Source organism: Hemibagrus wyckioides, linkage group LG12, assembly GCF_019097595.1.
Source record: "Hemibagrus wyckioides isolate EC202008001 linkage group LG12, SWU_Hwy_1.0, whole genome shotgun sequence".
NCBI classification, from domain to species: domain Eukaryota; kingdom Metazoa; phylum Chordata; class Actinopteri; order Siluriformes; family Bagridae; genus Hemibagrus; species Hemibagrus wyckioides.
In genome coordinates, this window is record NC_080721.1 from 11,180,364 (window position 1) to 11,193,549 (window position 13,186).

At 44.4% G+C, this 13,186-nt stretch overlaps 1 protein-coding gene across 2 annotated transcripts in view; it reads left to right on the plus strand.

The window, feature by feature from the left end:
* The window catches only part of septin7a (septin 7a), a 31,496-nt gene that overhangs the window by 14,510 nt on the left and 3,800 nt on the right, over nucleotides 1-13,186 (plus strand). The window contains exons 4-11 of one of the 2 annotated variants that reach the window (XM_058404678.1): nucleotides 5,380-5,480; nucleotides 5,558-5,692; nucleotides 7,991-8,108; nucleotides 8,596-8,688; nucleotides 8,770-8,866; nucleotides 11,683-11,734; nucleotides 11,967-12,092; nucleotides 12,475-12,495. In XM_058404678.1, the coding sequence (XP_058260661.1) occupies nucleotides 5,380-5,480; nucleotides 5,558-5,692; nucleotides 7,991-8,108; nucleotides 8,596-8,688; nucleotides 8,770-8,866; nucleotides 11,683-11,734; nucleotides 11,967-12,092; nucleotides 12,475-12,495 (743 nt within the window). The remainder of the gene's footprint in view (nucleotides 1-5,379; nucleotides 5,481-5,557; nucleotides 5,693-7,990; nucleotides 8,109-8,595; nucleotides 8,689-8,769; nucleotides 8,867-11,682; nucleotides 11,735-11,966; nucleotides 12,093-12,474; nucleotides 12,496-13,186) is intronic. The other variant, XM_058404679.1, reaches the window with a different exon arrangement.

Sequence of the window (13,186 nt, forward strand, 5' to 3'; positions counted from 1 at the left end):
GCACAGTGAAATTCTTTCTTCACATATTCCATCCTTGGGGGTTGGGGTCAGAGCACAGGGTCAGCCATGATGCAGCGCCCTGGAACAGGATGGGTTGGGGGCCTTGCTCAAGGGCCGAACAGTGGCAGCTTGGCAGTGCTGAGGCTCGAAACCTGATCTTCCGTTCAATGACCCAGAGCCTTAACCACTTGACTGACCACCACCCCGGCAGAATACACTAATTTAAAAGACTTCTGCAAAACGTCTCGTCCACCAGAGTGTCGTCGGCCATCTCCAATACGTTTTCACTTTAATCAACGTCGGCACCCGGTAGCCCCGCCCCTCTTGTCCAACTCTCTACACTTGAACCCTCCCACTCAAGTTCATTTGAACAATCCAGGTTCTTGAAGTGCTCTTCTTCTTCTTCTTGTTTCTAGTCAGTGGAAATACACTGTTTGTGCTACACAATGGATTTGAGACACAGCTCTTGTGTAACATCATTTAGCTGAATGTTTTTTTGTTTTGTTTTGTTGTGCTGATGGAGTCTCTGTCACACACACACACACACCCCTTTCTTTTTCCTGATTGTTATGTGTGACTCCATACACACACACACACACACACAGATCTCCTCTAATCCTTTAAATACCCAGGACGGATCTGTATTATCCACCCCAATTTGTTACCCTGCTTTGTTGCCAGACTTTTTTTTTTTTTTTACCCTTCGAGGTGTTTACCTGCACAGGGGTGTGGCAGCTTCTCTTCAGACAGCTACTAAGTGAGGCTCAGTAGGAAGTGTGTGTGTTTTTTTGTCTGCTGTATAAAGAACTGGTTCATTAGTCTAACCATCATGTAATGGAACATTTCAGTCATGTTTAGATCGGCTCTCTACACACAACAGCAACCAGCAACTTGTACAGTATCTGATTGGATGGATGGATGGATGGATAGATAGAGACGCTCCAACATCATCTCCCACAGATCTCTGATTTATAAATGCAGCATTGATATTTGTTTTTTCTTTTCTTTTTCTTTTTTAATCAGCTCCTCTGTGATGATGTTTTTAATCACATTCATGCAGACATCTTGTTTTCATGGTGAGGATACGACCTCGCCCCGGTCATCGCAGGAACTCCGGCGCCAAAACAACACATTTCTGATTCTGCCGCCGATAAACCGCAGAGCAGCTCGAGCCTCTCGTATCGTACAGGCTGATTTTTTCAGAGGACAGAAGAAAGTGTTGAAGCCCAGCATCAGCGAACAGCAGCCTGCTTCACACCTTCACCATGATGAATTCATTACAACTTCACATGCTGCGTGTCACAGAGGCAGGCGGTGTGTCTGGCTGTCGGTTAGGACCGAAGCCAAGCGATGGAGCTCTGAGTTCTCACACTACCAAAAATAAAGCCACGTGCTCTGACTGAGCTGTTTAGTGTGTGACTTTACCTCCTTCAGTGCTCTGAGTGAAAACTGAACCCTGGGAGTGCGGCGCAAACAACACCAGAGTCCTCCGTTTACAGAAGGGTCAGTCCAGTCAGATACAGAGCTAATGACGTCATTATGGCCATTGATGTTGCTTACGTGTCATTTGATTTTGAGGTGCTTGGACCCCGCAGATTGCTGCTGGTAGATACATTATAGCTACGACTATGTAGTACTGCTCTGGCTTTTACGTAAGCTGTGTACACAAGTGTTTTATCTCCACTGTAATCAGTAAGTTTTGTAGGAACTAAACAAGGGGACAGTGAAAGGGTATCCTGAGTTTTTACAGCTTATTGAACTACTCTATATTGCCAAAAGTTTTGGAACACCCCTCCAGATCATTGAATTCAGATGTTGTTTATCAGGGATTGGGCTTGGTCCCTTACTTCCAGTGAAAGGAACTCTTAATGCTTCAGCTTTATACCATTTTAGACAATTTCATGCTTTGTGGGAACAGTTTGGGGATGACCCCTTCCTGTTCCAACATGACCACAAACCAGTGACCAAAGCAAGGTCCATAAAGACGTGGATGAGGGAGTTTGGTGTGGAGGAACTTCACAGAGTCCTGACCTCAACCTGATAGAACACCTTTGGGATGAATTAGAATGGAGACTACAAGCCAGACCTTCTCATCCACCATCAGTGTCTGACCTCACAAATGCACTTCTAGAGAAATGGTCAAAAATTCCCATAAACCTTGTGGAAAGCCTTCCCAGAAGAGTTGAAGCTGTTATAGCTGTGAAGGGCGGGACAACTCCATATTACATTCATGTGCATGTGAAGGCAGATGTACCAAAACTTTTGGCAGTATAGTGTATATTGTGGTATTTTTCATATCATCATAAGAGACAGAATGAGATGTCACGCCCCACACAGGAAGTGCTCACTGTGGCCTTTAGGAATCGACTCGTCACTGCTTTGGAAGTCATTAAAATTTGACAGTGAGATTAGTTGAGGTTTAGACGTGTGACAGGTTTAGAGCTCCCTCACAGTTTAATCTCCGCTGCATGCTGAGTGCTTGTTGAAGGTCACAGAAAGAATGCCCGAAGAGTCGTAAAGCTGAGCTCTGATCAGTGCGGGGTCATGTGCTCTGGTCAATCAAAGTGCCAAACCCACTGAGTGTGTGTGTGTGTGTGTGTGTGTGCTCATCTTCCCGCCCAGCTCTAAATACTTTCACCAAATGACGTTATAGATTCAGTAGCCTGTTATAAAAACTCTCTCTCTTTCTTTCTCTCGCTCTCTCTCCCTCTCTCCTCCTGATCTCTGTTGCTATTTTTTGTTCCGCTCGGTGGCTTGTTTTTTTATTGTAGTTGGTGCTGGGAAACAACCACAGCCAGCCTGAAAACAACACCTAGCGAAGGGGAACAGTGTAGAAAACACTCCCGATTGTTATCTTGGAATTACAACCTCCCTCATTCAGTCAGAGAGGCGTCCATTTTCCAGACGGCCCGAAGGCACAGCTCCAGATCGTAAACTGCACCCAGATTGATGTCTTGCACTAAAAAAACATCAATCTGAGCTAGCAAATGGCCCGGGCCTATTAGAAACAGTACTGCAAAACAGATAAACGCAAGCAGAATGCACATCACCAAAAAATGGGAATAGACTGCTTTTCTACACAAAGTAATGTAATAGCAATTAATATTAGCTATAAAAAAAAAATTAGGTACTTTGTCAGTAAATCAGAGTTATTATGAAGCTAATTAATGATAGATTTTATTGACCTATTATTTTAAAAGCACGTCACAGTTAAAGTTAAAGCGGCAGTTTGTGATCTTAAAGCGCTTAGCTAGCTGTGAAGTGAATTTTCTGACCCTTTGTCTCTAACTAATGAAAGACTTATTGATCCATCATTTTAAAGTTACCGTATGCAACAGGTGAGATTAAAGCGGCAGTTTGTGATTTTTAAAGCACTTAGCCTTTTTCTTAGAATTTCTTAGAATTTTCTGACCCTTTGTCTGACCGCACTTAAAACTACTCCCAAGTAGGAAAAATGACAAGAGAACGAACAAACTATTCAGTCTGATGCATGGCAAGGGGTGTGTGTTTGTGTGTGTGTGTGATTATTAAAGCTCTAAAAACACCTAAACAATGTAGACTATACCATTTAAAACCTGTAGGAGGATGATGGGGTCAGTAGAACGTGAAGTGGAATGCAGACCGTTGGCTAACTTGAGTGAAACGTGACTGAGTTAGCGTCAGGGTCAGCTACCTGTTAGCTGCCTGAGGGTTAAGTGCCGAGACTCACAGTGACGGGAGACAACGCTAGTGCAGACATAAGACTGTCAAAATCGCTGTTTAAAAGATCTGCTTTAACATTGCAGCTAATAAACCAGTAAAAACACACACAACACACTATAGGTCCATTGTAAAGCCTCGTATTTTTTTTAATGATCTTGATACCATGGTTACAGCAGGTCTAAAGCATTTTGTAAACCTTACATACGGCCGCTTTAACCCAGGACGCAGTCTGTTTTTTTGCTACAGAGCTCATTACCGATTGCATTTTATATCCGGTTTTGGGTTCTGACCACAGGCTGCTCTCGTGCTGCTGAGTGTTTTTCTTGTTTTAGATGAGGTTTCACCCGAACGCGGTCTGGAAATGCTTTGGGTCGTTAAAGCCAATATGACAGGGTTGAGCTCGGGCTGCAGTCTGCACCGTCGCTTTAAAGGCACTGTTAAATCTCAGATTGTTAATGGAGCTGTAGGTGTGTCGTGTTTTTTTGTTTTTGCTGCAGTTAGTTAGAGTTGAAGTGTATTTGGGTCATAAATGGCGCTGCTCTGAATCCTTTGTGCCTGAAGGTTGTGAGGAAATGTGCATGACCTCCCCAGAGACGCTCCATAATCACACGCAGAGCAGACACCCAACCCTGCAGGCCCTGACGCTCGCCGCCGCCACTCACACACACAACCCGGGCTCTGTTCACTCATCACGAGGTCCTGCTCTCGCGCCCACTGCATTCTGACTGTGAGAGGTGGCAGACAGGAATAGGGAGAAGATGACGGCCATGGTTTTGTTCTCATCCCTTTATTTTTATACGCGTTCTGGTATAAAACCCCAAACTTTACTTTACACACAGCAGCATACAGCTCAAAGCCTGCTTCCTTCCGCTGTTTAGTCCACTTATAGCACAGCCATTTAAAACCATTCTAATCTTTACTTTATCAGTGAACATCACATCATCATCATCTTCATCATCATCATCACAGTTTATAGTTTTACTTAATATCAGAGAGAAGAGTTAGTTCCTGTTCTTACTAATGTTATAGCAGAAGTAAACAGTCATTACCTAACCAGACTCTCTCTCTCTCTCCATTTCTCTCTTCTCTCTTTCAATCTTTCTATTTCTCTCTCTCTCTCCTCTCTATCTCTCTCAATCTCCATTTCTCTCTTCTCTCTGTCAATCTCTCTCTCTCTCTCTTTTTCCATCTCTCTCAATTTCCATTTCTCTCTTCTCTGTTAATCTTTCTCTCTCTCTCTCTCTCTCTCTCTCTTTCTCTCTCTCTCTCTTTCCATCTCTCTCAATCTCCATTTCTCTCTTCTCTCTGTCAATCTCTCTCTCTCTCTCTCTCTCTCTCTGTCTTTCTCTCTTCTCTCAATTTCTCTTTTCTCTCTTTCTAACTTTCTCTGTCTGTCTTTATTAAGTTAAAATAAACAATTGTTTTTTCAAATTTCTTTAAAATCAGACTTGAATCATGTCGATCATCCGCCTCTGAAGCCCCCGTGAACGAGCTGTTACCATAGAAACAGTACCATGTTAGAACGAGCGCATAAATATTAGCGTACGGGTCACGCCCCAGCCAGAACGACTTCCTGTGGCACTGTGAAACACAGTGTGGTGTAACTTTTCTTTCTGACCCCGTTCTGTGCTGGTGCTTTTATTCCGAGTGAAGATGCCTGATGTCGTTTGTGTTCAGGTGGAACAGTCCAAGGTGCTGGTAAAAGAGGGGGGAGTGCAGCTGCTGCTCACCATCGTGGACACACCGGGATTCGGAGATGCCGTAGACAACAGTAACTGGTAGGTAAATTAGCTAGATTACTAACTATTAACTCTTTATGCAAGTTTATTTATTTATTTATTTAATTTTGCTGCAGCTGGCAACCGGTGATCGATCACATCGATAGTAAGTTTGAGGATTACCTCAACTCAGAGTCGCGCGTCAACAGGAGGCAGATGCCTGACAATAGAGTGCATTGCTGCTTGTACTTCATCGCCCCCTCTGGACACGGGTGAGTACTGCATTATATATATAAGAATAAAAACAAGCACTTTTCACAAAATGTCAACCCAGAACCCAGTTCTTGCTGTAAGCTCCGCCCACTATCTACACACACACACACACACACACACACACTGTTTTGGTTGTTGCTGTGTGCTTCTATCAACAAAGGTTTATGTTTACAAGCTTATGGAGTGAAGACACCATCTTTAATAGATTTCACTAGGACCTGAGCAGATGTTTATGGAAGGTGAACTTCATTTTTCTCCCCAATTTCCATATTTCCATAAACCCATGAAAATTTGCCTATGGACCATTTTACCCCACAGCCACCCATCCCCAACCGCCCCATTCAAATGTAGGACAGTTTGCATAATATGCAGAATTGATGGTAAATTACACATCACATCCTGAATCTCAGTCGTTACCTAAAACCTCGAGATTTGTAAACACATGAGAGATAGTGGGCGGAGCTTGGAGTGAGAACTGCGTTGACGTCATTTGTGAAAAGTGCTTGGACCCCTGTGATCATCTTCTTCTCCTCCTTCTCCTCCTTCTCCTTCTCCTTCTCCTTCTTCTTCTTCTTCTTCTTCTTCTTCGGATCCAAAAGGAAGGAAGATAATTCCTCCTTCACTGAGCTCTATAAAGTCAGGAAAAGCGATAGTTTCTGTGTGTGTGAGAGAGAGAGAGAGTGTGTGTGTGTGTGTGTGTCCAGGAACAGGGAGGAAAAGGAAAAACCGTGTGTAGTCGTTCTGGCCTCTGTTTGTCTGTGTGTGTGACCCGAGTGCTATTTTGGCATGTGTTCAGCGCTGGCTCAGTGTGTGTGTGTGTCGTATTTCAGTCGGACACACACAGCTGAACACACACACACACATACGCCTGGCTGGAACAAAGAAAGGATTCACTCATGTGGCTTTAACTGGCTGAAGCCACAGATGATCAGTGGGCAATTTCCTTATGTCTTCATCTGCACCGTCCACTGCAGCATGGAGGAGAGCTGGAGGAGTGTGTGGGGGTGTGTGTGGGTGTGTTTCTAAAAGAAAAGGAATCCTACTACATCCTGAGGAAGAATTTTCCCTCTGATCATGTGTCTAGGAGTAAATGCCAGGAGCTGTACTCTGTACTCTGACTCTTAATGGTCTCCTCTGACCGCTCATAATCTCAGCATTAAGCTGCTTCTTGTGCTGGGTTTTTTCTTCTCCATGCTTCAGGGTGAAAAGAGATAGAGTTTAGATCAGGGTTGTGCAATCATAAAGTCATTAAGTAGTGCTTTACGACAGTGAATCAGTGTAAAAGGAATGAAGGTGTGTGTATGTGGCGACCCGGTGAAACTCCTAACATTGCCTGTAGACTTTTCTGAAATATTTTTGCATGGCTCTTTTCTCAGATTCTATTATTTTAAATCGAATCTCTTTGAATCTCTTGTTAACTTTCAAGTAGCTTGAATTTTTTTTTCTTTTCTTCATCTACATGTCTACATCTGCAGGTCTTTAAATTCCTACAAACGTTTTAGAAAGGCCTGTTTGTTTTCTTCCTGCTCATTTGCATATTGTGACGCCCACAAAACTCCATATAAGAGCACTGAGAGCTGGGCATGAAATGAACAGTGAAAGTGTTAAATCTTTTTTACTTTAATTTTTTTTTAAAAAGCAGATGCACTGATCAGGCATAACATTATGACCAGTGTGACCAGTGAAGTGAATAAGACTGATGATCTCTTCATCATGGCACCTGTTAGTGGGTGGGATATATTAGCCAGCAAGTGACCATTTTGTCCTCAAAGTTGATGTGTTAGAAGCAGGAAAAATGGACAAGAGTAAGGATTTGAGCGAGTTTGATGAAGGACCAAATTGTGATGGCTAGACGACTGGATCAGAGCATCTCCAAAACTGCAGGTCTTGTGGGGTGTTCCCGGTCTGCAGTGGTCAGTATCTATCAAAAGTATCCTTTAGGATCTGCTGCTAACATCTTGGTGTCAGACACCACAGCACACCTTCAGGGATCTAGTGGAGTCCATGCCTCGACAGGTCAGGGCTGTTTTGGTAGCAAAAGGGGGACCAACTCAATATTAGGCAGGTGGTCATAAGGTTATGGCTGATCGGTGTATACAACTTCTCAGTATAGGAAAGTTTATCTTTAATTTAATTTACAGGATTAGCAATTTTTGCAATTTCTTGCAAAAACAATCATATGGAAGATAAATTAGGCCCGACGTCCCGAGGCCAAGTTTCAGGGCCGCTCACAGTCTCCTGACCCGCCGCGTCTCCCTGCGTCTCACTCTCTGAAAACATTCCATTTCCTGTTTCAGACTGAAGCCGCTGGACATCGAGTTCATGAAGCGGTTACACGAAAAAGTCAACATCATCCCGCTCATCGCCAAAGCAGACACACTGACTCCTGAGGAGTGCCAGCAGTTCAAGAAGCAGGTTTGTGTGAGCCGCATGCAGGCAGATGTGAGAGACGGAATAGAAGAAGTGCAATTGTGTTTAGAGAACGAGGGTGTGTAGGCCAGCGATGATCAGACGCCAAACAGCTCAGACCTACAGGACTGAAGATCGATTTCAAGAAAAACAGATTTATCTCCTGTCTTGATGATGATGATGATGATGATGATGATGATGATGATGATGATGATGATTACTATTATTATTATTATTATTATTATTATTATTATTATAACAACTTGGATTAACTTGGATTTTTGCTTTATGTAAAAACCCCCCAAGATCACCAAGAAATAGAGGAACAAGAAGAAGTTTAACAATTAAACAAAAAGTTTTAGTTTAACTGGAATGACACTGGGGGAGGTTCACACACACACAGGTGTAGAGGAGGGATGAGTAACATGCACAACGCTCGTCTTTCACCATCTCACTCTGCCACCATTTATCTGTCTCCTGTCCCTGTGCTCAGATAATGCGAGAAATCCAGGAGCACAAAATCAAAATCTACGAGTTTCCCGAAACGGACGATGAAGAGGAGAACAAGCTGGTGAAGAAGATCAAGGTTTGTGTTTTCTCTCACCACTCTGACGTTTGTACACCAGATATTTACACACACACACGCTGTAACCTGATCTCCACCCAGGATCGGCTGCCGCTGGCCGTCGTCGGCAGCAACACCATCATCGAGGTGAACGGGAAGCGTGTCAGAGGGAGGCAGTACCCCTGGGGTGTGGCTGAAGGTGATGCTGAGTCTGCTACACACACACACACACACACACACACACTTTCATTTTTGATCACTGGCTGAGAACGATTAAATACACCGCTTGGCAAAATTGTGTGTGAGAGAGTGTGTAGGAAGATGGTAGTGAAAGCTGACTGATCCCACAGCATCAGGATGTGAGAAGATCTGTGAGCCTCACACACACAGGAAGCTCATCTATATCTGTGTGAACCAGTGTTCTAACACTTTCACCTGCTGACAGACGCTCCATAAAGTCACACCATGGTCTGACACCTGGTGGACGCTTCAGTCGTCCGAAGAGCTCGCTAACGTGTGCAAAAACAGTGCTCGTTATCAGCTGAAAATTGTGGGGGCGGAGCTTCCTCCACATTCAAACAGTCAAATCCTCACCTTTAAAACATCTAATGCCTCTGATTGAATAATTCGCTTGACGGATAAGGATGGAATTGTAGTCTGATTCGGGCGGTGCTGTGGTTCGGGTCAGGATCAGAGAGAACGTTTATTCGGATAACATTTCATTGTTTTTTCATGGAGTTGTGCTGCGGCGTTACTGACCCATTAACCACAGCGGAGTTAAGATCAATGTGGAGGCTGAAATGGCCATCAGAGCTGAGCTGAGAGCCAGAGCTGAGCTGAGAGCCAGAGCTGACGATGTTATTAAAGTGTAGCACTCACCAGCGCACAGATCGGCCTCTGAGGAGCTGCTTGTTAGTATTACAGTCCTTGTGTGTGCTTTCATAGCTCCCTCAGGTCTCTATTAACATTTCTGCAGTCACACACCAGACATTCGTGTGTGTGTGTGTGTGTATGGAGAAAATGGGCCTTGAATGACTGAGATGGTTTTGACAGGCAGCATGTGGGCAGGGAAACGGCGAGGCGGTTTTGGCCGCTCGTCAGCTATCCTACGCATTCTGTAGCACGAGTGGTTCCTTCTGCCCTCTGCTGGACATGAGGAGTACTGCAGTGAAACACACCACTGCCTCTCCAGCCCTTCATTCAGGATAACATGCATTTCACTGAGACCTGATATCAGGATTATAAACTGTGTAGTGATCGTACATGACCGGTCAGCCAGGTCAACTCCCACCTCCTGCTCTGTGATTGGCCGGTTATCTCTCACACTAGCGACAACAAACTTGTTATAGTTTAGTGATTACATATACGCTATATTGCCAAAAGTATTCGCTCACCTGCCTTGACTCGCATATGAACTTAAGTGACATCCCATTCCTAATCCATAGGGTTCAATATGACGTCGGTCCACCCTTTGCAGCTATAACAGCTTCAACTCTTCTGGGAAGGTTGTCCACAAGGTTTAGGAGTGTGTTTATGGGAATTTTTGACCATTCTTCCAGAAGCGCATTTGTGAGGTCACACACTGATGTTGGACGAGAAGGCCTGGCTCTCAGTCTCCGCTCTAATTCATCCCAAAGGTGTTCTATCGGGTTGAGGTCAGGACTCTGTGCAGGCCAGTCAAGTTCCTCCACACCAGACTCTGTCATCCATGTCTTTATGGACCTTGCTTTGTGCACTGGTGCACAGTCATGTTGGAAGAGGAAGGGGCCAGCTCCAAACTGTTCCCACAAAGTTGGGAGCATGGAATTGTCCAAAATGTCTTGGTATGCTGAAGCATTCAGAGTTCCTTTCACTGGAACTAAGGGGCCAAGCCCAGCTCCTGAAAAACAACCCCACACCATAATCCCCCCTCCACCAAACTTTACACTTGGCACAATGCAGTCAGACAAGTACCGTTCTCCTGGCGACCGCCAAACCCAGACTCGTCCATCAGATTGCCAGATGGTGAAGCGCGATTCGTCACTCCAGAGAACGCGTCTCCACTGCTCTAGAGTCCAGTGGCGGCGTGCTTTACACCACTGCATCCGACGCTTTGCATTGCACTTGGTGATGTATGGCTTGGATGCAGCTGCTCGGCCATGGAAACCCATTCCATGAAGCTCTCTGCGCACTGTTCTTGAGCTAATCTGAAGGCCACATGAAGTTTGGAGGTCTGTAGCGATGGACTCTGCAGAAAGTTGGCGACCTCTTCGCACTATGCGCCTCAGCATCCGCTGACCCCGCTCCGTCAGTTTACGTGGCCTACCACTTCGTGGCTGAGTTGCTGTCGTTCCCAAACACTTCCACGTTCTTATAATACAGCTGACAGTTGACTGTGGAATATTTAGGAGCGAGGAAATTTCACGACTGGATTTGTTGCACAGGTGGCATCCTATCACAGTTCCACGCTGGAATTCACTGAGCTCCTGAGAGCGACCCATTCTTTCACAAATGTTTGTAAAAACAGTCTGCATGCCTAGGTGCTTGATTTTATACACCTGTGGCCATGGAAGTGATTGGAACACCTGATTCTGATTATTTGGATGGGTGAGCGAATACTTTTGGCAATATAGTGTATTTAGGGTTGGTGGGAAATTTCCGGAAAGTTTCCATGGGAACTTATTCCAAGTCGGAAACTTAACAGGAATTTATGGGAATGTTTAAAATTATTTAGAAATTTGGGGAAATTTATACAAACTGTATATACTGTATATATTCTTTCTTTCTTTTTTTCCCTTCTTTCTTCCTTCCTCCTTTCTTTCTTTCTTTCTTTCTTTCTTTCTTTCTTTTTCTTTCCTTCTTTTTTCCTCAGATGTAGTCGCTCAAATCCACACTTTAAAAACACACTCTTTTAAACAACTAGAATTTATTAGTTTGTTTAATTAAACTGTTTATCCACTGTCAGTGTTTGTTTGTTTGTTTGTTTGTTTTTTAACCCCAGCGATGCTTGTGTGTGTGTGATGGGTTTTTTTTCAGTCGAGAACGGAGAGCACTGTGACTTCACGATCTTACGAAACATGCTCATCAGGTACGTTACCTCTGGAGCAGCCGCACACATCTGGAGCAGCTTCATCATTTGTTTCCGGAGCTCTTCCACCACTGCTCTATCTGTCTCTATAAATACAACCTGGGACGAGTTCAGATTTCTGTCTGTAGATCCGTAGAAAGATGACGTTGTGATGCTCACCTGTTGTTTTTTTTTTTTTTCTGGTCATCACCGTCCGGTAAAGCTGACGTCCAGCTGATTTGTTGCTTTGCAGAACCCACATGCAGGACCTGAAGGATGTGACTAACAACGTTCACTACGAGAACTACCGCAGCAGGAAGCTGGCCGCCGTCACCTACAACGGAGCGGACAACAACAAGAGCAAAGGCCAGCTCACTAAGTGAGTGTGTGTGTGTGTGAGAGAGACAAATATTTAATGCTCTCAGACATTCCTGGACAATATGATGACATTATAATAACTTTTATATATTACTATTTAATAAAATGTATATAATATTTTATATATGTGATGTGACTATGTTGATATCGGATCTTGTTTTGTCATATCCCTACCTTTCGAGTCTTTTAGTTAGTTTATAACTACTTTATAACATAAGTTTATTACACCTGAAGTCATCAACCCTGCCAGACTCCTACAGCGGCATGTTTAACGGGCGTAGCTCACCAGCATCCGCTCCGTACAGACGACCGAACCACCGCACTAACACTAACCTCACGTCCACCAGCATGCTAAAGTGTGTGTTTTTGTTGTTTTGTTTTAGATTTGAGACAGTTGATGGCATGTAAGTGGCATGCTTCAGTTTCCCCCACAGCGTCTCTCTCTCTCTCTCTCTCTCTCGCTCTCTCTCTCTCTCTCTCTCTACAGTGTTCTGTCTGCTCGGTTTCCTCACATCACACTCTCCTCCTCTTCTCTCTCTCCGCTCAGCGCTGTAGCACTACACTACACAGCAGATCAGCCTGGCTAACGGGGGGCGGGGTTATGAGGGGCGGGGTTAGTGAGTGGGTGTGGAAATGACCTGCGCACAAGCCTTGAGCAGGAGAATCGAATACGTTGTGTTATTTCCCAGGACAGTAAATCAGTCTGGAGCGCGAGGACGCGTGTCCGAACCCATCTCACTGTTTCCATAGTAACCACTCCCTCCAGGATTACACATCATTTAAAGGAGCTTGCAGTTTTTCAGTCTGACGCAGGTTCGAGTCAAGACACGTCATGTGACATCACAACACTCATCCTGCCCAGTCCCTCTTCATTACACCTGTGTGGGACATGGACACAGCTCTCAGAGAAAAGCAAGCTTTCTTTCTTTCTTTTTATCTTACTATCTTTCTTTCTTTCTGTCTGTCTGTTTGTCTGTCTTTCTTTCTTTCTTTCTTTTTCTTTCTTCCCTGCATTCTTTCTTTCTTTCTTTCTGTCTGTCTGTCTGTCTGTCTGTCTGTCTGTCTTCCTTCCTTCTTTCCTTTCTTCCAGGAGAT